Below are 25,770 nucleotides of genomic sequence, written 5' to 3'. Positions count from 1 at the left end.
TATGACACTGTGACACAGTTAAACTGCTGTTGCTCCTCCACAGATTTCCCCTTCATATGCAAACCTCTTCATCACTGCCTCTATCAATACTCTCTTTGAATACCTTTTTTTTTGCAAACACCAGATATGTAACTTACATTGTGTTTCCCTTTTAAATGTGACTTCATAGTGATTACAGAGTCAAAATATTTGTACCTTGTTAAAGCCTCCCACAGTGAGTAAGGAGACACATCAGAAACAGGTTTCTCTTCATTAGGAACAAAATTTAGAATATAGTGAACAAGACTCATTTAAAGTCTGACTTCAGTGTTTGCATTTTTTAAAAATGTTTTGCTGACTTTTCTCTCTATGTGATATTTTTGTGAGTTCTGATGGCTGCATTTATAGTCTAAGAACACAGTTGGCAGAAGTGCATCAAATCAATGTAGAAAAACTAATTCAACACAGAAGGCTGCAGATAGAAAACATTACAAGGAAAGATAAGAATATGATGCTTTATGAAGGATTGAGGGTTTGGAACAGGTGCAATCAGTCATTCTGGGTGCAGGTTGTTCACAGACACTCCTGTAGGGCTGAAACAAATAATTACTTTCATTATCAACCTGCATACAATCTCATCAAAAACGCTGACGAGATGTACCAACATCTCTGCTTTAGGTCTTTAGAATCTACAAATAAAGAAATAAAAACCTTCAGTTGTGGCAGATTAGCAACATAAATACAGACTTTTGTCTGCTTTTGGTCCCTCGTGTCTGTTGGAAACACTAGACTGTGTGTAACAAAAAGGATGATCAGGAGTTATTAGTAAGAAGCAGTGTGTATTCCACATCTTTAGATTTTTAGAGCAGAGGGAGTTTTCAACCAATGCTTTCTCTTCACTTGACTTTCTTTAGATGCAATATACTACTTGAAAATTCCTTATTTGAACAATGTGAAAACTGTGAAAATGGTCTTACTATTGTTATTTGAGCTCAGTTATTTTTTAACTGAGCTCAGTGGTTGTCTTTTTGTAAATATATATTCTAATGGCTGCTGTAGCAAAGAATATATGAAAGAAATGATCAAGCCTCCTGTCACTAGAGGATGCCCACATGCACCTCCCCATGAAATGAATCCTGTGCCATAAATATCCCACAATAATCACCCTGAAGGAGGAAACAATACATCACTAACGGAGCTGCAGTGAGAGGCGGAGCAATAGTGGAAAAACGGGTGAACTTCAACGTCACATTTCTGAAATGAAACTTAAAGTCTGTCAAAGCAACAGGAGAACTGCAGTTGAGACAACTCTGTGTTTCTCTCCACAGACAATTTAAACTAAGTTCATCAGGTCTTTCTCATCTACAGCAGAAACACTGGTGAGTACAGCAGATAATATCTATTATTTAAACAACCAGCATTAACACATACTTGAGCTCTAATCAAGCAAGAAATGCTTCTCTTTTCATTTAATACTGACAGCTGTCAAATAAAACTTTCACTTAAGTGCAATGTAGTTATACAAAATGACATAATTATTCAGTAATCATTGTTTGATATTTAAAACAATTGAAAAATCTGTAATTACTTTGACTTTTTGTCCTTGGTGTGTAGATATGGCTGCTGCCACTAGTCTGCTGTCCGAAGATCAGTTTCTGTGCTCCATCTGCCTGGATGTGTTCACTGATCCAGTCAGTACACCATGTGGACACAACTTCTGCAAAAACTGCATCAGTGAACACTGGAATATTGCTGTCCAATGCCAGTGTCCCATCTGTAAAACGCTTTTCTACACAAAACCTGAGCTGCAGGTCAACATTTTCATCTCTGAGATGGTTGATCGGTTCAGACAGTCAGCTCAACAGAGAGCCAGCAGTGGCAGATCAGAGCAACAAGCTGCCAAACCAGGAGAAGTTACCTGTGACGTCTGCACTGGAACCAAACTGAAGGCTGTGAAGTCCTGTCTGGTGTGTCTGGTGTCCTACTGTGAGACTCACCTGGAGCCTCATCTGACAGCATCAGGACTGAAAATACATCAGCTGATTGATCCTGTGGAGAACCTGGAGGGAAGAATGTGTGTGAAGCACAATAAACTGCTGGAGTTGTTCTGCAAGGATGATCAGACATCTGTCTGTATGGTCTGCACTATTTTAGACCACAAAGCACATGAAGTTGTTCCTCTAAAAGAGGAATATGGAGAAAAGAAGGCCGAGCTGGGGAAGACAGAGACTGAGATTCAGCAGATGATCCAGAAGAGACGACTGAAGATTCAAGAGATCAAACAAACCATCAAGCTCAGCAAGGAAAATGCAGACAAAGAGATAGCAGAAGATGTTCAGGCCTTTACCAAACTGAAGGAGTCAGTTGAGAAATACCAGGCCAGAGTCATCACAATGATTGAAGAGAAGCAGAAAAGGACAGAGAAACAGGCTGAAGGATTCATCAAAGAGCTTGAGCAGGAAATCTCTGAGCTGGAGAAGCTCACACACTCTGAAGACCACTTCAACCTCCTCCAAAGCCTCCCGTCCCTGAGCGCTGCTCCACCATCCAAAGACTGGACAGAAGTCAGAGTCCGTCCGCTGTCATATGATGGGACTGTGAAGACAGTTGTGGCTCAACTGGTGGAGAGACTGAAGAAAATGTTCGCATACAGTGAGCTGATGTGGGTCCAGCAGTATGCAGTGGATGTGACACTTGATCCTGATACAGCAAATCCAAAACTCATCCTGTCTGATGATGGGAAACAAGTCCATCATGTTGATGCAAAGAAGAATCTCCCAGACAACCCAGAAAGATTTTCTATTGGTCTCTGTGTCTTAGGGAAGCAAACTGTTTCTTCTGGAAAAATGTACTTTGAGGTTCAGGTTAAAGGAAAGCCTGATTGGGTTTCAGGAGTTTCCAGAGAGTCAATCAACAGGAAGGGGCTATCTGCAATTAGCTGTAAGAATGGTTACTGGACTGTATGCTTGAAGAATGAAAATTGGTGCTTTGCTCTTGCTGATACTCCAGTTCGTCTCTCTCTGAAGTCAAAGCCTCAGAAGGTTGGGGTGTTTGTGGATTATGAGGAGGGTCTGGTCTCCTTTTATGATGTCAATGCTTCAGCTCTTATCTACTCCTATACCGGCTGCTCCTTCAATGAGAATCTCCTCCCATTCTTCTGTCCCTGTTCTAATCAGGGCGGTAAAAACTCCACCCCTTTGATCATCTCCCCTGTCCACCACACTGAGTAGAGAAACCATTTGATTTCCTTGAAAAAGACTCACTTTTTTATTTTGAGAAATCTTCATGTTTAGTGGTAATGTACAGTGTCTACTTGTTGTCTCCAGATTCTAGTTGTTGTGGATGTTTGCCCTCTTTATTATATATCCCATTTGTACTTACTACTGCAAGACAGTAATTTCACCATGAATAATTTGTTTGATTTTATGTAATGTTGTTTAATCTGTTCTAATAAGGTTAATACCTGTCTTCAAATGTCAAACATCACAACAATGTAAATAGAAAAGGTTTTGCATGTGTGGGTTTAGAAAATGGCTGTTTATAGTCCAATATTTACAGGGCCTAGTTTGGGTGTTTTTGAAAACACTTTAGATTACAGACTACAGCATAATAGCATAAACTAAATAAGACAGTATCTCTGCTTCTGCTCAACTAATTTAGATCCTTTAAAAAATATTATTGGAGTGCAAAGTTAAATTGGTGGAATACTCTTTTAATGGGACTGAATGTTATCTGACTAAATTAAGTCCAACTGAAGTGAGCAAAACTTTTCTCTTTACTCTGCCTCACTATTTATCTATTTTTTCTGATATATGATATATTAATGTTAAAACAGCTCTGTGATTGTGATTTACATCTTATGTTATACTTTTTCATATTATTACTTTTATTTTTAAACCAGTGAGGTCCAGATAAATTTCATAACTGAAAAACAAACAACTCAGTTTGGTTGTCTCTAGATTGCTGAACTGTGGTCTGGGGTCAAAGGTCAGGGGTAATATAATCATCTCTCCCTGGATATGAGGTATCGTTTGTGTTATTCATATTGTGAAGGTTTATTTAGTTTGGTGATTTTAAATGTACAGTATGTAAAGGCATTTTATTGTATTTTGGATATGTTTTAGGAAAAATATAAATATGCCACAATAATTAACCGGAAGGAGGAAACAATACATCATTAACAGAGCTGCAGTGAGAGGCGGAGCAATAGTGGAAAAACAGGTGAACTTCAACGTCACTTTCCTGAAATGAAACTTAAAGTCTGTCGAAGCAACAGAAGAACTGCAGTTGAGACAACTCTGTGTTTCTCTCTACAGACAAATTTAGACTAAGTTCATCAGGTCTTTCTCATCTACAGCAGAAACACTGGTGAGTACAGCAGATAATATCTACTATGTAAACAACCAGCATTAACACATACTTGAGCTCTAATCAAGCAGGAAATGCTTCTCTTTTCATTTAATACTGACAGCTGTCAAATAAAACTTTCACTTAAGTGCAATGTAGTTAAACAAAATTACCTAATTATTCAGTAATCATTGTTTGATATTTAAAACAATTGAAAAATCTGTAATTACTTTGACTTTTTGTTCTTAGTGTGTAGATATGGCTGCTTCCACTAGTCTGCTGTCTCAAGATCAGTTTCTGTGCTCCATCTGCCTGGATGTGTTCACTGATCCAGTCAGTACACCATGTGGACACAACTTCTGCAAAAACTGCATCTGTGAACACTGGAATACTGCTGTCCAATGCCAGTGTCCCATCTGCAAAACGCTTTTCTACACAAAACCTGAGCTGCAGGTCAATGTTTTCATCTCTGAGATGGTTGATCGGTTCAGACAGTCAGCTCAACAGAGAGCCAGCAGCAGCAGATCAGAGCAACAAGCTGCTAAACCAGGAGAAGTTCCCTGTGACGTCTGCACTGGAACCAAACAGAAGGCTGTGAAGTCCTGTCTGGTGTGTCTGGTGTCCTACTGTGAGACTCACCTGGAGCCTCATCTGACAGCATCAGGACTGAAAAGACATGAGCTGATTGATCCTGTAGAGAACATGGAAGGCAGGATGTGTATTAAGCACGATAAAGCTCTGGAGTTGTTCTGCAAGGATGATCGGGCATGTGTCTGTATGCTCTGCACTATTTTAGACCATAAGACACATAATGTTGTTCCGCTGAAACAAGAATATGAAGAAAAGAAGGCCGAGCTGGTGAAGACAGAGGCTGAGATTCAGCAGATGATCCAGAAGAGACGACTGAAAATTCAAGAGATCAAACAATCCATCAAGCTCAACAAGGAAAATGCAGACAAAGAGATAGCAGAAGATGTTCATGTCTTCACCAAACTGAAGGAGTTAGTTGAGAAATACCAGGCCAGAGTCATCACAATGATTGAAGAGAAGCAGAAAAGGACAGAGAAACAGGCTGAAGGATTCATCAAAGAGCTGGAGCAGGAAATCTCTGAGCTGAAGAAGAGGAGTTCTGATCTGGAGAAGCTCTCACGCTCTGAAGACCACCTCCACCTCCTCCAAAGCTTCCCGTCCCTGAACGCTGCTCCACCCACCAAAGACTGGACAGAAATCGGAGTCTGTCAGCCGTCATATGATGGGATTGTGAGGACAGCTGTGGTTCAGCTGAAGGAAACACTGAAGAAAGTGTGTCCAGAGGCTGAGCTGATGTGGGTCCAGCAGTATGCAGCGGATGTGACACTTGATCCTTCAGTGACTCTTATCAAACATGCAAAGTTTGGTGCAGACTGGAGCATGTACAATAAAGTTATAGCAACTTACTCTGTCCAGGCAAAGCATCAAATCTCAACGGTGTGAGGATGAGAATTTTCTGCAGGGTGAGACATGTCTGTCTTGCTCACATCTGTGGCATCAAAATTACGCAAGTTTTGGGCCCGTTCACTTGAATTTCAAGTAGTAAACACAACTCTTGATGAGTTTGTGTGTAAAAAATTAAAATTTTAAAAATTAATTTCCTAATTTTCATCAAGTTTATTTTTAGAAAAGTAAAGACTTTTAACCCACATGACCTGGTCAAAGTTTGATTGAAATGTGTACTGTCAGGTGTGTAGAGACAATAAGTAACTGCAGCTGGACACAGAAAAATACTCACATATTTAAATGGAGAGTGTGAGCCAACCCACACTTTTTTGAACATTTACTGCTTCCACATAGTTTTAGATACAAACGTCATTTGAACTTTAAATGAGTCACGAGAGTTTGACCTACAAATCTTGAATTTACATGTGTTTTCTATCCTTTACTGTTCGAGGCGTGGCATAGTCCAAGGGCTTCTGTCACAAGCATGTAGATGTTGTCAGACCTGGGCTGACAGGTCTGACTTTACCCGTCCCCCGCCTTTCTTCCCTCCTTCTCTCTCTCAGTTGGAGAGAAGGATTTTAATAGTCTTCTTGTGAAATATCCTCATAAATCCCATGACTTTGGCCAAATCCTACATTAAAAATCACATTTTTTTTAGGAAATTTTGTGGCGAATCCATTGATACAGGTTTCAAAGTGGTCAGACTTATAGTTTAGACATCAGAACCATTTGTTTGACACAAAGTCCATGCCTAGAGATTGCCTCCCCATTGGTTTACATTGTAAGGTGTGATGTGGCACTACAACTTTCAGGGCTTACAATATCTAAACCGTTCAAGTTATTACAAAGTTTTTAACAACTTTTGTTCAGCACAGTGTCATAAGTCATGTATTTAAGTTTGAAGCTGATACCATCAACGCCCTAGGAGGAGATAGTGTTTCTTGGGGGTCCAAAATTGGCGCAAAGTCATACTTTGATGGGCATATTGCGGACTTCCTGTTGGATTTAGGTCAGGGGTGTCAGTGTATTATTTGTAGGTCTTGATGAGACGAATAATTGAGTTTTGGTTCAATCTCTCTACGACATTCCTACGGGCTGTGGCAGCCATATTAGATACATAGGTGGCGCTATAGAGCACAATTTTGGCATTTTGGGGGATAATTTTTACATTTTATCAAATTTTTTACCAGACCTGATGTGTGTGCCAAATTTGGTGAGTTTTTGAGCATGTTTAGGGGGTCAAATTAAGGGTTGAAGTGGCGTAATAATAAAGAAAGAAGAAGCAGAAGAAGAAGAAAGAAACAAACACACGAAATACAATAGGGTAATTAAAGCTGCAAGCAGCGTTGAACGGGCCTTCGCGACCTTGCACATGTCGGGCCACCGCGCAGTTGAAGGGCTTCTATCATGGGCATGTAGATGTCTTCAGACCCGGGCTGTTTTCAGACAGTGCAAGAAGGAGATAAACATCACTTCCTTTGTCCACTGTTTTGCCACTCAAAACACTCAACGCCACGCCACGGCCACACGCTTCAACGATAGCGAAATTATAGCATATTAGGCACATTACCGCCACCCTCCGGCTTTGGACTGTAGACCAAATATTAAATCATACACATCAATCCTGTCTGTCTAATAAACTAAAAAAACAACCAAAACTGCTACTCCACCCACTTGACAGTTCATTAAAGTTTTAATGCCTAGCTCCGGAACGCTAGTCTTCCTGAGTTCTTCCATCATATGTCATTGTCTTTTTTGATCATACTTAGTACAATCTATGCTTGCATGTGTAATAGTTTTCTCAGCAAAGTGGGAAATAATATGTGCATATATCAGCAATTGCAAAAAATGATAGTCAAAAAGTAATCATGTTAAAAAACTGTGATGTCAATATTGAGCAAAAATAATTGTGATTATGCTTTTTGCCATAATCAAGCATCCCTAAAGAGAACATAAATTTTGATTTACATACACACACACACAAAGCATTTAAATATGTATATGATAAATTGTTGTCTTTAATAAACATTTACTTGAACATTTTTCAGTGTGCTCCAAAATTTCTGTGTGCTCCTAATTTTTTACATTTAGGAACACATGTACTCCTTGACAAAAAAGGAAGCATTGAACACTGCTGTCAGATGTGTAGAAACAATAAGTAACTGCAGCTGGACACAGAAAAATACTCATATATTTGAATGTAGAGTGTGAGCGAACCGCTAGGTGCTTGGGCCCTAATAAAGGAAAAACTGCAGTACAGAGCTACAAATTTTAGTTTTGACTTTATTTTTCTGCAGCACTTTATCACTAAACAGACTTTTGGCTGCTTTTGGTCCCTTGTGTCTGTTGGAAACACTAGACTGTATGAAACAAAAAGGGTGATAAGAACTTCTTAGTAAGAAGCAGTGTGTATTCCACATCTTTAGATTTTTAGAGCAGAGGGAGATTTCAACCAATGCTCTCTCTTCACTTGACTTTTTTTAGATGCAATATACTACTTGAAAATTCCTTATTTGAACAATGTGAAAACTGTGAAAATGGTCTTACTATTTTTATTTGAGCTCAGTTATTTTTAACTGAGCTCAGTGGTTGTCTTTTTGTAAATATATATTCTAATGGCTGCTGTAGCAAAGAATATATGAAAGAAATGATCAAGCCTCCTGTCACTAGAGGATGCCCACATGCACCTCCCTATGAAATGAATCCTGTGCCAAAAATATCCCACAGTAATCACCCTGAAGGAGGAAACAATACGTCACTAACAGAGCTGCAGTGAGAGGCGGAGCAATAGTGGAAAAACAGGTGAACTTCAACGTCACATTCCTGAAATGAAACTTAAAGTCTGTCAAAGCAACAGGAGAACTGCAGTTGAGACAACTCTGTGTTTCTCTCCACAGACAAATTTAAACTAAGTTCATCAGGTCTTTCTCATCTACAGCAGAAACACTGGTGAGTACAGCAGATAATATCTATTATTTAAACAACCAGCATTAACACATACTTGAGCTCTAATCAAGCAGGTAATGCTTCTCTTTTCATTTAATACTGACAGCTGTCAAATAAAACTTTCACTTAAGTGCAATGTAGTCATACAAAATTACCTAATTATTCAGTAATCATTGTTTGATATTTAAAACAATTGAAAAATCTGTAATTACTTTGACTTTTTGTTCTTAGTGTGTAGATATGGCTGCTGCCACTAGTCTGCTGTCTGAAGATCAGTTTCTGTGCCCCATCTGTCTGGATGTGTTCACTGATCCAGTCAGTGCACCATGTGGACACAACTTCTGCAAAAACTGCATCACTGAACACTGGAATATTGCTGTCCAATGCCAGTGTCCCGTCTGTAAAACGCTTTTCTACACAAAACCTGAGCTGCAGGTCAACATTTTCATCTCTGAGATGGTTGATCGGTTCAGACAGTCAGCTCAACAGAGAGCCAGCAGCAGCAGATCAGAGCAACAAGCTGCCAAACCAGGAGAAGTTCCCTGTGACGTCTGTACTGGAACCAAACTGCAGGCTGTGAAGTCCTGTCTGGTGTGTCTTGTGTGCTATTGTGAGATTCACCTGGAGCCTCATCTGACAGCGTCAGGATTGAAAAGACATGCACTGATTGATCCTGTGGAGAACCTGGAAGGAAGAATGTGTATGAAGCATGATAAACTGCTGGAGTTGTTCTGCAAGGATGATCAGACATGTGTCTGTATGCTCTGCACTATTTTAGACCATAAAGCACATGAAGTTGTTCCTCTGAAAGAGGAATATGAAGAAAAGAAGGCCGAGCTGGAGAAGACAGAGACTGAGATTCAACAGATGATCCAGAAGAGACGACTGAAGATTCAAGAGATCAAACAATCCGTCAAGCTCAGCAAGGAAAATGCAGACAAAGAGATAGCAGAAGATGTTCAGGCCTTTACCAAACTGAAGGAGTCAGTTGAGAAATACCAGGCCAGAGTCATCACAATGATTGAAGAGAAGCAGAAAAGGACAGAGAAACAGGCTGAAGGATTCATCAAAGAGCTGGAGCAGGAAATCTCTGAGCTGAAGAAGAGAAGTTCTGAGCTGGAGAAGCTCTCACACTCTGAAGACCACTTCAACCTCCTCCAAAGCTTCCTGTCCCTGAACGCTGCTCCACCCACCAAAGACTGGACAGATGTCAAAGTCTGTCTGCCGTCATATGATGGGACTGTGAAGACAGTTGTGGCTCAACTGGTGAAGAGACTGAAGAAAATGTTCACATACGGTGAGCTGATGTGGGTAAAGCAGTATGCAGTGGATGTGACACTTGATCCTGATACAGCACATCCCAAACTCATCCTGTCTGATGATGGGAAACAAGTCCATCATGATGATGCAGAGAAGAATCTCCCAGACAAACCAGAGAGATTTTCTAGGGGTCTCTGTGTCTTAGGGAAGCAGATTGTTTCTTCTGGAAAAATTTACTTTGAGGTTCAAGTTAAAGAGAAGATGCGCTGGGATCTAGGAGTTGCCAGAGAATCGATCAACAGGAAGGGGCTATTCAGGATCAGCTGTAAGAATGGTTACTGGACTGTGAGTTTAAGGATTGAAAAGTACTTTGCTTTTGCTGAGACTCCAGTTCGTCTCTCTCTGAAGTCAAAGCCTCAGAAGGTTGGGGTGTTTGTGGATTATGATGAGGGTCTGGTCTCCTTTTATGATGTCAATGCTTCAGCTCTTATCTACTCGTATACCGGCTGCTCCTTCAATGAGAAACTCCTCCCATTCTTCTGTCCTGGTCTTAATCAGGGCGGTAACAACTCCACCCCTCTGATCATCTCCCCTGTCCACCACACTGAGTAGAGAAACCATTTGATTTCCTTGAAAAGGATTCACTATTTTTAAATGTGAGAAATCTCCATGGTTAGTGGTAATGTACAGTGTGTCCTTTTTTCTTCAGATTCTAGTTGTTGTAGATGTTTGCCTTCTTCATTATATATCCCATTTCTACTTACTGATGCAACACAATAATTTGATGATCATTAATTGAATTGATTTTATGTAATGTTGTTTAATCTGTTCTAATAAGTTTAATACCTGTCTTCAAATGTCAAACATCACAACAATGTAAATAGAAAAGGTTTTGTATGTGTTGGTTTAGAAAATGGCTGTTTATAGTCCAATAGTTACAGGGCCTAGTTTGGGTGTTTTTGATAACACTTTAGATTACAGACTACAGCATAATAGCATAAACTAAATAAGACAATATCTCTGCTTCTGCTGAACTAATTTAGATCCTTTAAAAAATATTACTGGAGTGAAAAGTTAAATTGGTGGAATACTCTTATAATGGGTCTGAATGTTATCTGACTAAATTAAGTCCAACTGAAGTGAGCAAATCTTTTCTCTTTACTCTGCCTCACTATTTATCTATTTTTTCTGATATATGATATATTAATGTTAAAACAGCTCTGTGATTGTGATTTACATCTTATGTTATACTTTTTCATATTATTACTTTTATTTTTAAACCAGTGAGGTCCTGATAAAGTTCATAACTGAAAAACAAACAACTCAGTTTGGTTGTCTCTAGATTGCTGAACTGTGGTCTGGGGTCAAAGGTAAGGGGTAATATAATCATCTCTCCCTGGATATGAGGTATCGTTTGTGTTATTCATATTGTGAAGGTTTACTGATTTTAAATGTATAGTCTGTAAAAAGTATTTTATTGTATCTTGGATATGTTTTAGGAAATTACTTTCCATTAGTTTAGTTTGTTGTTCAGTATAAAAACATTAAACAATAAAACATAAAGCGAGTACATACGTTTCCTACATTGATATTTTTGGATGACATTAGAGACTCTTTAACTGCTGCAGTCTGATGGAACCACATGTGTCCAATATGACACTGTAACATAGTTAAACTACTGTTGCTCCTCCACAGATTTCCCCTTCATATGCAAACCTCTTCATCACTGCCTCTATCAATACTCTCTTTGCATACTTTTTTTTGCAAACACCAGATATGTAACTTACCTTGTGATTCCCTTTTAAATGTGACTTCATAGTGATTACAGAGTCAAAATATTTGTACCTTGTTAAAGCCTCCCACAGTGAGTGAGGAGACACATCAGAAACAGGTTTCTCTTCATTAGGAACAAAATTTAGAATATAGTGAACAAGACTCATTTAAAGTCTGACTTCAGTGTTTGCACTTTTTAAAATGTTTTGCTGACTTTTCTCTCTATGCGATATTTTTGTGAGTTCAATCAATCAATCAATTTTTATTTATATAGCGCCATATCACAACAGAAGTCATCTCAAGGCACTTTTCACATAGAGCAGGTCAAGACCGTACTCTTTAATTTACAGAGACCCAACAATTCCCCCATGAGCAAGCACTTGGCGACAGCGGTAAGGAAAAACTCCCCTTTAACGGGTAGAAACCTCAAGCAGACCCCGGCTCTTGGTGGGCGGCCATCTGCTTTGACCGGTTGGGTTGAGAGAGAGAAAGAGAGAGGGAAAGGGGGAGGGGGGACAGGAGAGCAACAATCACAACAACAACAACAACAAGCACAAGCATCAATAGACAGGGAAGGATGCCATCAGGACTGTGAAGGACCGCGAAGGCTCAGCCCGGGACCCAGGTTATCCTGTGAGATGAGAAAGCACAAAAAACTCCGGGGAAGGAGCAAAGTTAGTGACATGCATTGATGTTACATGAATGCATACAGATGGAGAGGAGGAGGAGGAGAGAGGAGCTCAGTGCATCATGGGAAGTCCCCCAGCAGTCTAGGCCTATAGCAGCATAACTAAGGGCTGATCCAAGGCGAGCCTGGTCGGCCCTAACTATAAGCTTTATCAAAAAGGAAAGTTTTAAGCCTACTCTTAAACATAGAGAGGGTGTCTGCACCCCGGACTGAATCTGGTAGATGGTTCCATAGAAGAGGAGCCTGATAGCTGAAGGCTCTGCCTCCCATTCTACTTTTAAAGACTGTAGGAACCACCAGTAAGCCTGCATACTGGGAGCGCAGTGTTCTAGTGGGATAATACGGTATTATGAGCTCTTCAAGATATGATGGTGCCTGACTATTAAGGGCTTTGTAAGTTAGGAGAAGGATTTTAAATTCTATTCTAGATTTTACAGGAAGCCAATGTAGTGGAGCTAAAATGGGAGAAATGTGGTCTCTTTTTCTAGTTTTAGTCAGAACACGTGCAGCTGCATTCTGGACCAGCTGGAGAGTCTTTAGAGACTTGCTAGGGCAGCCTGATAATAAGGAATTGCAATAATCCAGCCTAGAAGTAAAAAATGCGTGAACTAGTTTTTCTGCATCTTTTAGGGACAGGATGTGCCTGATTTTTGTGATATTACGTAAGTGAAAGAAGGCAGTCCTTGAAATTTGATTTATGTGGGAGTTAAAGGACATATCCTGATCAAAGATAACTCCCAGATTCCTTACGGTGGTGCTGGAGGCCAGGGTAATGCCATCCAGAGTAGCTATATCATTAGATAATGTGTTTCTAAGGTGTTTAGGGCCAAGCACAATAACTTCAGTTTTATCTGAATTTAGTAGTAGAAAATTGCAGGTCATCCAGGTCTTTATGTCGTTAAGGCATGCTTGGAGTTTGTTTAACTGATTGGGTTCATCTGGCTTCATTGATAAATATAATTGGGTGTCATCTGCGTAACAATGAAAATTTATGGAGTGTTTCCTAATAACATTACCTAAAGGAAGCATATATAAGGTGAATAGAATTGATCCAAGTACAGAACCTTGTGGAACTCCATGTCTAACTTTTGCCTTCACGGAGGATTCATCATTAACATGTACAAACTGAAATCGGTCTGATAAATAGGACTTAAACCAGCTTAATGCAGTTCCTTTAATGCCAATTAAATGTTCCAGTCTCTGCAAAAGGTCTTTGTTCTGATGGCTGCATTTATAGTCTAAGAACACAGTTGGCAGAAGTGCATCAAATCAATGTAGAAAAACGTATTCAACACAGAAGGCTGCAGATAGAAAACATTACAAGGAAAGATAAGAATATGATGCTTTATGAAGGATTGAGGGTTTGGAACAGGTGCAATCAGTCATTCTGGGTGCAGGTTGTTTACAGACACAGCTGTATGGCTGAAACAAATAATTACTTTCATTATCAACCTGCATACAATCTCATCAAAAACGCTGACGAGATGTACCAACATCTCTGTCTTAGGTCTTTAGAATCTACAAATAAAGAAATAAAAACCTTCAGTTGTGGCAGATTAGCAACATAAATACAGACTTTTGTCTGCTTTTGGTCCCTTGTGTCTGTTGGAAACACTAGACTGTGTGTAACAAAAAGAATGATCAGGAGTTATTAGTAAGAAGCAGTGTGTATTCCACATCTTTAGATTTTTAGAGCAGAGGGAGTTTTCAACCAATGCTTTCTCTTCACTTGACTTTCTTTAGATGCAATATACTACTTGAAAATTCCTTATTTGAACAATGTGAAAACTGTGAAAATGGTCTTACTATTGTTATTTGAGCTCAGTTATTTTTAACTGAGCTCAGTGGTTGTCTTTTTGTAAATATATATTCTAATGGCTGCTGTAGCAAAGAATATATGAAAGAAATTATAAAGCCTCCTGTCACTAGAGGATGCCCACATGCACCTCCCCGTGAAATGAATCCTGTGCCAAAAATATGCCACAATAATTAACCGGAAGGAGGAAACAATACATCACTAACAGAGCTGCAGTGAGAGGCGGAGCAATAGTGGAAAAACAGGTGAACTTAGACCTCATATTCCTGAAATGAAACTTAAAGTCTGTCAAAGCAACAGAAGAACTGCAGTTGAGACAACTCTGTGTTTCTCTCCACAGACAAATTTAAACTAAGTTCATCAGGTCTTTCTCATCTACAGAAGAAACACTGGTGAGTACAGCAGATAATATCTACTATTTAAACAACCAGCATTAACACATACTTGAGCTCTAATCAAGCAGGAAATGCTTCTCTTTTACTTTTTGTTCTTAGTGTGTAGATATGTCTGCTGCCACTAGTCTGCTGTCTGAAGATCAGTTTCTGTGCTCCATCTGTCTGGATGTGTTCACTGATCCAGTCAGTACACCATGTGGACACAACTTCTGCAAAAACTGCATCAGTGAACACTGGAATATTGCTGTCCAATGCCAGTGTCCCATCTGTAAAACGCTTTTCTACACAAAACCTGAGCTGCAGGTCAACATTTTCATCTCTGAGATGGTTGATCGGTTCAGACAGTCAGCTCAACAGAGAGCCAGCAGCAGCAGATCAGAGCAACAAGCTGCTAAATCAGGAGAAGTTCCCTGTGACGTCTGCACTGGAACCAAACTGAAGGCTGTGAAGTCCTGTCTGGTGTGTCTTGTGTCCTATTGTGAGACTCACCTGGAGCCTCATCTGACAGCTTCAGGATTGAAAAGACATGAGCTGATTGATCCTGTGGAGAACCTGGAAGGCAGGATATGTACAAAGCACGATAAAGCTCTGGAGTTGTTCTGTAAGGATGATCAGAAATGTGTCTGTATGCTCTGCACTATTTTAGACCACAAAGCACATGAAGTTGTTCCTCTGAAAAAGGAATATTTAGAAAAGAAGTCCAAGCTGGAGAAGACAGAGACTGAGATTCAGCAGATGATCCAGAAGAGACGACTGAAGATTCAAGAGATCAAACAATCCGTCAAACTCAGCAAGGAAAATGCAGATAAAGAGATAGCAGAAGATGTTCAGGCCTTTACCAAACTGAAGGAGTCAGTTGAGAAATACCAGGCCAGAGTCATCACAGTGATTGAAGAGAAGCAGAAAAGGACAGAGAAACAGGCTGAAGGATTCATCAAAGAGCTGGAGCAGGAAATCTCTGAGCTGAAGAAGAGGAGTTCTGAGCTGGAGAAGCTCTCACACTCTGAAGACCACTTCAACCTCCTCCAAAGCTTCCCGTCCCTGAACACTGCTCCACCATCCAAAGACTGGACAGATGTCAAAGTCTGTCTGCCGTCACATGATGGGACTGTGAAGACAGTTGTGGCTCAACTGGTGGAGAGACTGAAGAAAATGTTCACATACGGTGAGCTGATGTGGGTAAAGCAGTATGCAGTGGATGTGACACTTGATCCTGATACAGCAAATCCCAATCTCATCTTGTCTGATGATGGGAAACAAGTCCATCATGATGATGCAGAGAAGAATCTCCCAGACAACCCAGAGAGATTTTCTATTGGTCTCTGTGTCTTAGGGAAGCAGATTATTTCTTCTGGAAGATTTTACTTTGAGGTTCAGGTTAAAGAGAAGATGCGTTGGGATTTAGGGGTTGCCAGAGAGTCAATCAACAGGAAGGGGCTATTCAGGATCAGCTGTAAGAATGGTTACTGGACTGTGAGTTTAAGGAATGAAAAGTACTTTGCTTTTGCTGAGAGTCCAGTTCGTCTCTCTCTGAAGTCAAAGCCTCAGAAAGTTGGGGTGTTTGTAGATTATGAGGAGGGTCTGGTCTCCTTTTATGATGTCGATGCTTCAGCTCTTATCTACTCCTATACTGGCTGCTCCTTCAATGAGAAACTCCTCCCATTCTTCTGTCCCTGTTCTAATCAGGGCGGTAAAAACTCCACCCCTCTGATCATCTCCCCTGTCCAGCACACTGAGTAGAGAAACCATTTTATTTCCTTGAAAAGGATTCACTATTTTTAAATGTGAGAAATCTCCATGGTTAGTGGTAATGTACAGTGTCTACTTGTTGTCTCCAGATTCTAGTTGTTGTGGATGTTTGCCCTCTTTATTATATATCCCATTCCTACTTACTACTGCAACACAGTAATTTCACCATGAATAATTTGTTTGATTTTATGTAATGTTGTTTAATCTGTTCTAATAAGTGTAATACCTGTCTTCAAATGTCAAACATCACAACAATGTAAATAGAAAAGGTTTTGCATGTGTGGGTTTAGAAAATGGCTGTTTATAGTCCAATATTTACAGGGCCTAGTTTGGGTGTTTTTGATAACACTTTAGATTACAGACTACAGCATAATAGCATAAACTAAATAAGACAGTATCTCTGCTTCTGCTCAACTAATTTAGATCCTCTAAAAAATATTATTGGAGTGCAAAGTTAAATTGGTGGAATACTCTTTTAATGGGACTGAATGTTATCTGACTAAATTAAGTCCAACTGAAGTGAGCAAAACTTATATATATATATATATATATATATATATATATATATATATGTATATTAATGTTAAAACAGCTCTGTGATTGTGATTTACATCTTATGTTATACTTTTTCATATTATTACCTTTATTTTTAAACCAGTGAGGTCCAGATAAAGTTCATAACTGAAAAACAACTCAGTTTGGTTGTCTCTCGATTGCTGAACTGTGGTCTGGGGTCAAAGGTCAGGGGTAATATAATCATCTCTCCCTGGATATATGGTATCGTTTGTATGATTCATATTGTGAAGGTTTATTTAGTTTGCTGATTTTGTCATAGTCCAATAGTTACAGGTTTTGCATGTGTGGGTTTAGAAAATGGCTGTTATAGTCCAATAGTTACAGGGCCTAGTTTGGGTGTTTTTGATAACACGTTAGATTACAGACTACAGCATAATAGCATAAACTAAATAAGACAATATGTCTGCTTCTGCTCAACTAATTTAGATCCAAAATGTTATTGGAGTGCAAATCTAAATTGGTGGAATACTCTTTTAATGGGACTGAATGTTATCTGACTAAATTAAGTCTGAAGCAAGCAAAACTTTTCTCTTTACTCTGCCTCACTATGTATCTATTTTTTTTTTTTGGATATATTATATTAAACCAGTGAGGTCCAGATAAAGTTCATAATCAAAGAACAAACAACTAAGTTTGGTTGTCTGTAGATTGCTGAACTGTGGTCTGGGGTCAAAGGTCAGGGGTAATATAATCATCTCTCCCTGGATATGAGGTATCATTTGTGTGATTCATATTGTGAAGGTTTACTGATTTTAAATGTACAGTATGTAAAGGCATTTTATTGTGTTTGGAATATGTTTTAAAAAAATTACTTTACATTAGTTTAGTTTATGTTGTTCAGTGTAAAAACATTAAACAATAAAACATAAAGTGAGTACATACGTTTCCTACATTGATATTTTTGGATGAAATTAGAGACTCTTTAACTATTACAGTCTGATGGAACCACATGTGTCCAATATGACACAGTAACACAGTTAAACTACTGTTGCTCCTCCACAGATTTCCCCTTCATATGCAAACCTCTTCATCACTGCCTCTATCAATACTCTCTTTGCATACTTTTTTTTTTTGCAAACACCAGGTACGTAACTTACCTTGTGTTTCCCTTTTAAATGTGACCTCATAGTGATTATAGAGTCAAATTAAAGCTGCAAGCAGTGATGAACAGGCCCTCGCGTCTCCATGCACGTCGGGCCACAATGCAATCGAAGGTCTTCTGTCACAGGCATGTAGATGTCTTCAGACCTGGGCTGTTTTCAGACAATGCAAGAAGGAGATTAACATCACTTCCTTTGTCCACTGTTTTGCCTGCTGCTGGGGCTGCTTCACTGAAATTTCGTAGGGGGCGCTATTCAGCCAGTTTGCATCACTGATGGAATATTGTCATGTAGACGTGTTCAGGCCGGGACTCTTATCAAACATGCAAAGTTTGGTGCAGACTGGAGCATGTACAACAAAGTTATAGCAACTTCCTCTGTCATGGCAAAGCACCAAATCTCAATGGTGTGAAGATGAGAATTTTCTGCAGGGTGAGACATGTCTGTCTTGCTCACACCTGTGGCATCAAAATGACACAAGTTTTGGGCCCTTTCATTTTAATTTCAAGTAGTAAACACAACTCTTGATGAGTTTGTGTGTAAAACAAATTAATTTCCTAATTTTCATCAAGTTTATTTTTAGAAAAATAAAGAATTTTAACCCCCATGACCTGGTCAAAGTTTGATTGACATGTGTACTGTCAGGTGTGTAGAGACAATAAGTAACTGCAGCTGGACACAGAAAAATACTCACATATTTGAATGGAGAGTATGAGCCAACCAACACTTTTTTGAACATTTACTGCTTCCACATAGTTTTAGATACAAACGTCATTTGAACTTTAAATGAGTCACGAGAGTTTGACCTACAAATCTTGAATTTACATGTGTTTTCTATCCTTTACTGTTCGAGGCGTGGCATAGTCCAAGGGCTTCTGTCACAAGCATGTAGATGTTGTCAGACCTGGACTGACAGGTCTGACTTTACCCATCCCCCCGCCTTTCTTCCCTCCTTCTCTCTCTCAGTTGGAGAGACGGATTTTAATAGTCTTCTTGTGAAATATCCTCATAAATCCCATGACTTTGGCCAAATCCTACATTAAAAATCACATTTTTTTGTAGGAAATTTTGTCACGAATCCATTGATACAGGTTTCAAAGTGGTCAGACTTGTAGTTTAGACATCAGAACCATTTGTTTGACACAAAGTCCATGCCTAGAGATTGCCTCCCCATTGGTTTACATTGTAAGGTGTGATGTGGCACTACAACTTTCAGGGCTTACAATATCTAAACCGTTCAAGTTATTACAAAGTTTTTAACAACTTTTGTTCAGCACAGTATCATAAGTCATGTATTAAAGTTTGAAGCCGATACCATCAACGCCCTAGGAAGAAATAGCGTTTCTTGGGGGTCCAAAATTGCCGCAAAGTCGTACTTTGATGGGCATATTGCAGACTTCCTGTTGGATTTAGGTCAGGGGTGTCAGCATATAATTTGTAGGTCTTGATTAGACGAATAATTGAGTTTTGGTTCGATCTCTCTACGACATTCCTACGGGCCGTGGCAGCCATATTAGATACATAGGTGGCGCTATAGAGCACATTTTGGCATTTTGGAGGATACTTTTTACATTTTATCAAATATTTCCCCAGACCTGATGTGTGTGCCAAATTTGGTGACTTTTTGAGCATGTTTAGGGGGTCAAATTAAGGGTTGAAGTGCCGTAATAATAAAGAAAGAATGAGAAGAAGAGGAAGAAGAAGAAGAAAGAAACAAACACACGAAATACAATAGGGTCTTCGCCCCTTTGGGGCTCAGGCCCTTATTAAAGCTGCAAGCAGCGTTGAACGGGCCTTCGCACCCTTGCACACGTCGGGCCGCCGCGCAGTCGAAGGGCTTCTATCATGGGCATGTAGATGTCTTCAGACCCGGGCTGTTTTCAAACAGTGCAAAAAGGAGATAAACATCACTTCCTTTGTCCACTGTTTTGCCACTCAAAACACTCAATGCCACGCCACGGCCACACGCTTCAACGATAACTAAATTATAGCATATTAGGAACATTACCGCCACCCTCCAACTTTGGTCTGTAGACCAAATATTAAATCATACACATCAATCCTGTCTGTCTAATAAACTCAAAAAACACCCAAAACTGCTACTCCACCCACTTGACAGGTTCATTAAAGTTTTAATGCCTAGCTCCAGAACTCTAGTCTTCCTGAGTTCTTCCATCATATGTTGTCTTTTTTGATCATACTTAGTACAATCTATGCTTGCATGTGTAATAGTTTTCTCAGCAAAGTGGTAAAAAAATATGTGCATATATCAGCAATCGCCAAAAATGAAAGTCAAAAAGTAATCGTGTTAAAAAACCGTGATGTCAATATTGAGCAAAAATAATTGTGATTATTGCCATAATCAAGCACCCCTAAAGAGAATATAAATTTTGAGTTACATACACACACACACAAAGCATTTAAATATGTATATGATAAATTGTTGTCTTTAATAAACATTTGCTTGAACATTTTTCAGTGTGCTCCAAAATTTCTGTGTGCTCCTAATTTTTTACATTTAGGAACACATGTACTCCTTGACAAATGAGTAAGCATTGAACACTGCTGTCAGATGTGTAGAAACAATAAGTAACTGCAGCTGGACACAGAGATATACTCATATATTTGAATGGAGAGTGTGAGCGAACCGCTAGGTCCTTGGGCCCTAATAAAGGAAAAACTGCAGTACAGAGCTACAAATTTTAGTTTTGATTTTATTTTTCTGCAGCACTTTATCACTAAACTAAAGGGTGATAAGAACTTCTTAGTAAGAAGCAGTGTGTATTCCACATCTTTAGATTTTTAGAGCAGAGGGAGAATGCTTTCTCTTCACTTGACTTTTTTTAGATGCAATATACTACTTGAAAATTCCTTATTTGAACAATATGAAAACTGTGAAAATGGTCTTACTATTGTTATTTGAGCTCAGTTATATTTAACTGAGCTCAGTGGTTGTCTTTTTGTAAATATATATTCTAATGGCTGCTGTAGCAAAGAATATATGAAAGAAATTATCAAGCCTCCTGTCACTAGAGGGTGCCCACATGCACCTCCCTATGAAATGAATCCTGTGCCAAAAATATCCCACAATAATCACCCTGAAGGAGGAAACAATACGTCACTAACAGAGCTGCAGTGAGAGGCGGCGCAATAGTGGAAAAACAGGTGAACTTAAACGTCACATTCCTAAAATGAAACTTAAAGTCTGTCAAAGCAACAGGAGAACTGCAGTTGAGACAACTCTGTGTTTCTCTCCACAGACAATTTAAACTAAGTTCATCAGGTCTTCCTCATCTACAGCAGAAACACTGGTGAGTACAGCAGATAATATCTATTATTTAAACAACCAGCATTAACACATACTTGAGCTCTAATCAAGCAGGAAATGCTTCTCTTTTCATTTAATACTGACAGCTGTCAAATAAAACTTTCACTTAAGTGCAATGTAGTTATACAAAATGACATAATTATTCAGTAATTATTGTTTGATATTTAAAACAATTGAAAAATCTGTAATTACTTTGACATTTTGTCCTTGGTGTGTAGATATGGCTGCTGCCACTAGTCTGCTGTCTGAAGATCAGTTTCTGTGCTCCATCTGTCTGGATGTGTTCACTGATCCAGTCAGCACACCATGTGGACACAACTTCTGCAAAAACTGCATCTGTGAACACTGGAATATTGCTGTCCAATGCCAGTGTCCCATCTGTAAAAAGCTTTTCTACACAAAACCTGAGCTGCAGGTCAACGTTTTCATCTCTGAGATGGTTGATCGGTTCAGACAGTCAGCTCAACAGAGAGCCAGCAGCGGCAGATCAGAGCAACAAGCTGCCAAACCAGGAGAAGTTCCCTGTGACGTCTGCACTGGAACCAAACTGAAGGCTGTGAAGTCCTGTCTGGTGTGTCTGGTGTCCTACTGTGAGACTCACCTGGAGCCTCATCTGACAGCGTCAGGACTGAAAAGACATCAGCTGATTGATCCTGTAGAGAACCTGGAAGGAAGAATGTGTGTGAACCACAATAAACTGCTGGAGTTGTTCTGCAAGGATGATCAGACATGTGTCTGTATGGTCTGCACTATTTTATACCACAAAGCACATGAAGTTGTTCCTCTAAAAGAGGAATATGAAGAAAAGAAGGCCGAGCTGGTGAAGACAGAGGCTGAGATTCAGCAGATGATCCAGAAGAGACGACTGAAGATTCAAGAGATCAAACAATCCGTCAAGCTCAGCAAGGAAAATGCAGACAAAGAGATAGCAGAAGATGTTCAGGCCTTTACCAAACTGAAGGAGTCAGTTGAGAAATACCAGGCCAGAGTCATCACAGTGATTGAAGAGAAGCAGAAAAGGACAGAGAAACAGGCTGAAGGATTCATCAAAGAGCTGGAGCAGGAAATCTCTGAGCTGAAGAAGAGGAGTTCTGAGCTGGAGAAGCTTTCACACTCTGAAGACCACCTCCACCTCCTCCAAAGCTTCCCGTCCCTGAAGGCTGCTCCACCCACCAAAGACTGGACAGATGTCAAAGTCTGTCTGCCGTCATATGATGGGACTGTGAAGACAGTTGTGGATCAAATGGTGGAGAGACTGAAGAAAATGTTCACATACGGTGAGCTGATGTGGGTCCAGCAGTATGCAGTGGATGTGACGCTTGATCCTGATACAGCACATCCCAAACTCATCCTGTCTGATGATGGTAAACAAGTCCATCATGATGATGCAGAGAAGAATCTCCCAGACAACCCAGAGAGATTTTCTATTGGTCTCTGTGTCTTCGGGAAGCAAACTCTTTCTTTTGGAAGATTTTACTTTGAGGTTCAGGTCAAAGAGAAGATGCGTTGGGATTTAGGAGTTGCCAGAGAATCGATCAACAGAAAGAGGCTATTCAGAATCAGCTGTGAGAATGGTTTCTGGACTGTGAGTTTAAGGAATGAAAATCTGTACTTTGCTTTTGCTGATACTCCAGTTCGTCTCTCTCTGAAGTCAAAGCCTCAGAAGGTTGGTGTGTTTGTAGATTATGATGAGGGTCTGGTCTCCTTTTATGATGTAGATGCTTCAGCTCTTATCTACTCCTATACCGGCTGCTCCTTCAATGAGAAACTCCTCCCATTCTTCTGTCCCTATCTTAATCAGGGCGGTAACAACTCCACCCCTCTGATCATCTCCTCTGTCCACCACACTGAGTAGAGAAACCATTTGATTTCCTTGAAAAAGACTCACTTTTTTATTTTGAGAAATCTTCATGTTTAGTGGTAATGTACAGTGTGTTATTGTTTTCTTCAGATTCTAGTTGTTGTAGATGTTTGCACTCTTTATTATATATCCCATTTCTACTTACTACCGCAACACAGTAATTCCACCATGAATAATTTGTTTGATTTTATGTAATGTTGTTTATTCTGTTCTAATAAGTTTAATACCTGTCTTCAAATGTCAAACATCACAACAATGTAAACAGAAAAGGTTTTGCATGTGTGGGTTTAGAAAATGGCTGTTATAGTCCAATAGTTACAGGGCCTAGTTTGGGTGTTTTTGATAACACTTTAGATTACAGACTACAGCATGATAGCATAAACTAAATAAGACAATATCTCTGCTTCTGCTGAACTAATTTAGATCCTTTAAAAAATATTATTGGAGTGCAAAGTTAAATTGGTGGAATACTCTTTTAATGGGACTGAATGTTATCTGACTAAATTAAGTCCAACTGAATTGAGCAAAACTTTTCTCTTTACTCTGCCTCACTATTTACCTATTTTTTCTGATATATGATATATTAATGTTAAAACAGCTCTGTGATTGTGATTTACATCTTATGTTATACTTTTTCATATTATTACTTTTATTTTTAAACCAGTGAGGTCCTGATAAATTTCATAACTGAAAAACAAACAACTCAGTTTGGTTGTTTCTAGATTGCTGAACTGTGGTCTGGGGTCAAAGGTCAGGGGTAAGATAATCATCTCTCCCTAGAAATGAGGTATCATTTGTGTGACTCATATTGTTAAGGTTTATTTAGTTTGTTGATTTTAAAATATACACCATGTAAAGGCATTTTATTGTATTTTGGATATGTTTTAAGAAAATTACTTTACATTAGTTTAGTTTATGTTGTTCAGTGTAAAAACAATAAACAATAAAACATAAAGCGAGTACAAACGTTTCCTACATTGATATTTTTGGATGACATTAGAGACTCTAACTGCTGCAGTCTGATGGAACCACATGTGTCCAATATGACACTGTAACATAGTTAAACTACTGTTGCCCCTCCACAGATTTCCCCTTCATATGCAAACCTCTTCATCACTGCCTCTATCAATACTCTCTTTGAATACCTTTTTTTTTTGCAAACACCAGATATGTAACTTACCTTGTGTTGTGAAACAAGTCCATCATGTTGATGCAAAGAAGAATCTCCCAGACAACCCAGAGAGATTTTCTAATTGTCCCTTTGTCTTAGGGAAGCAGATTGTTTCGTCTGGAAGATTTTACTTTGAGGTTCAGGTTAAAGGAAAGCCTGATTGGGTTTCACGAGTTTCCAGAGAGTCAATCAACAGGAAGGGGCTATCTGCAATTAGCTGTAAGAATGGTTACTGGACTGTATGCTTGAGGAATGAAAATTGGTACTTTGCTCTTGCTGATACTCCAGTCTGTCTCTCTCTGAAGTCAAAGCTTGAGAAGGTTGGTGTGTTTGTAGATTATGATGAGGGTTTGGTCTCCTTTTATGATGTTGATGCTTCAGCTCTTATCTACTCCTATACCGGCTGCATCTTCAATGAGAAACTCCTTCCATTCTTCTGTCCTGGTCATAATCAGGACGGTAAAAACTCCACCCCTCTGATCATCTCCCCTGTCCACCACACTGTGTAGAGAAACCATTTGATTTCCTTGATTTGATTTCACTGTTACTTAATGTAGGAAATCTCCATGGTTAGTGGTAATGTACAGTTTGTACTTGTTTTCTTCAGATTCTAGTAGTTGTAGATGTTTGCCCTCTTTATTATATATCCCATTTCTACTTACCACTGCAACACAGTAATTTCACCATGAATAATTTGATAGTTTGATTTTATGTAATATTGTTTAATCTGTTCTAATAAGTGTAATACCTGTGTTCAAAACTCAAACATCACAACAATGTAAACAGAAAAGGTTTTGCATGTGTGGGTTTAGAAAATGGCTGTTATAGTCCAACAGTTACAGGGCCTAGTTTGAGTGTTTTTGATAACACTTTAGATTAAAGACTACAGCATAATAGCATAAACTAAATAATACAATATCTCTGCTTCTGTTGAACTAATTTAGATCCTTTAAAAAATGTTATGGGAGTGCAACGCTAAATTGGCGGAATACTCTTTTAATGGGACTGAATGTTATCTGACTAAATTAAGTCCAACTGAAGTGAGCAAAACTTTTCTCTTTACTCTGCCTCACTATTTATCTATTTTTTCTGATATATTATATATTAATGTTAAAACAGCTCTGTGATTGTGATTTACATCTTATGTTACACTTTTTCATATTATTACTTTTATTTTTAAACCAGTGAGGTCCTGATAAAGTTCATAATCAAAGAACAAACAACTCAGTTTGGTTGTCTCTAGATTGCTGAACTGTGGTCTGGGGTCAAAGGTCAGGGGTAAGATAATCATCTCTCCCTGGATTT

The 25,770-nt window shown here is 39.1% G+C and overlaps 4 protein-coding genes across 6 annotated transcripts; all 4 read left to right on the top strand.

Annotated features, from left to right (window-relative positions):
• Window positions 1–632: 632 nt before the first annotated feature.
• LOC121881237 (E3 ubiquitin-protein ligase TRIM21-like) lies at window positions 633–5,682 on the top strand. 3 transcript variants are annotated; one of them, XR_006091725.1, is made up of 3 exons: window positions 633–1,358; window positions 1,587–4,347; window positions 4,576–5,682. XR_006091725.1 is itself a non-coding variant. In XM_042388932.1 (2 exons), exon 2 carries the CDS (start codon window positions 1,596–1,598, stop codon window positions 3,207–3,209), a length of 1,614 nt encoding a protein of 537 aa, XP_042244866.1. In that variant the 5' UTR covers window positions 633–1,358; window positions 1,594–1,595; the 3' UTR covers window positions 3,210–4,497. The 3 variants fall into 3 exon arrangements, 2 of the variants coding, with proteins under 2 accessions (XP_042244866.1, XP_042244865.1); XM_042388932.1 differs by lacking the exon at window positions 4,576–5,682 and having other exon boundaries at window positions 1,594–4,497; XM_042388931.1 differs by lacking the exon at window positions 4,576–5,682 and having other exon boundaries at window positions 1,587–4,497.
• A 2,857-nt stretch (window positions 5,683–8,539) lies between these two features.
• LOC121881050 (E3 ubiquitin-protein ligase TRIM21-like) lies at window positions 8,540–10,620 on the top strand. Its single transcript, XM_042388697.1, has 3 exons — window positions 8,540–8,604; window positions 8,700–8,751; window positions 8,980–10,620. The coding sequence occupies exon 3, from the start codon at window positions 8,989–8,991 to the stop codon at window positions 10,618–10,620; it is 1,632 nt and encodes a 543-aa protein (XP_042244631.1). The 5' UTR covers window positions 8,540–8,604; window positions 8,700–8,751; window positions 8,980–8,988.
• Window positions 10,621–14,788: 4,168 nt separating this feature from the next.
• On the top strand, window positions 14,789–16,420 carry LOC121881049 (zinc-binding protein A33-like). The gene is made up of 2 exons (XM_042388696.1): window positions 14,789–15,531; window positions 15,712–16,420. The coding sequence occupies exons 1-2, from the start codon at window positions 14,789–14,791 to the stop codon at window positions 16,418–16,420; spliced, it is 1,452 nt and encodes a 483-aa protein (XP_042244630.1).
• A 5,233-nt stretch (window positions 16,421–21,653) lies between these two features.
• Window positions 21,654–23,288, top strand: LOC121881048 (nuclear factor 7, brain-like). The gene is made up of 2 exons (XM_042388695.1): window positions 21,654–22,396; window positions 22,577–23,288. Exons 1-2 carry the CDS (start codon window positions 21,654–21,656, stop codon window positions 23,286–23,288), a joined length of 1,455 nt encoding a protein of 484 aa, XP_042244629.1.
• Window positions 23,289–25,770: the final 2,482 nt, after the last annotated feature.

Source organism: Thunnus maccoyii, chromosome 16, assembly GCF_910596095.1.
Source record: "Thunnus maccoyii chromosome 16, fThuMac1.1, whole genome shotgun sequence".
Lineage (NCBI taxonomy): Eukaryota > Metazoa > Chordata > Actinopteri > Scombriformes > Scombridae > Thunnus > Thunnus maccoyii.
Note: the sequence above shows the minus strand (reverse complement) of the source record. Positions and strands in the feature narration are given on the sequence as shown.

What these genes read in the sequence shown, in the direction of transcription:
- LOC121881048 (XM_042388695.1), top strand. Translation starts at nt 21,654, where the DNA reads ATGGCTGCTGCCACTAGTCTGCTGTCTGAAGATCAGTTTCTGTGCTCC. An exon ending in GCCTTTACCAAACTGAAGGA is followed by an intron (nt 22,397 to 22,576) that starts GTCAGTTGAGAA and finishes CCTCCTCCAAAG; the next exon opens with CTTCCCGTCCCTGAAGGCTG.
- LOC121881237 (XM_042388932.1), top strand. Translation starts at nt 1,596, where the DNA reads ATGGCTGCTGCCACTAGTCTGCTGTCCGAAGATCAGTTTCTGTGCTCC.
- LOC121881049 (XM_042388696.1), top strand. Translation starts at nt 14,789, where the DNA reads ATGTCTGCTGCCACTAGTCTGCTGTCTGAAGATCAGTTTCTGTGCTCC. An exon ending in GCCTTTACCAAACTGAAGGA is followed by an intron (nt 15,532 to 15,711) that starts GTCAGTTGAGAA and finishes CCTCCTCCAAAG; the next exon opens with CTTCCCGTCCCTGAACACTG.
- LOC121881050 (XM_042388697.1), top strand. Translation starts at nt 8,989, where the DNA reads ATGGCTGCTGCCACTAGTCTGCTGTCTGAAGATCAGTTTCTGTGCCCC.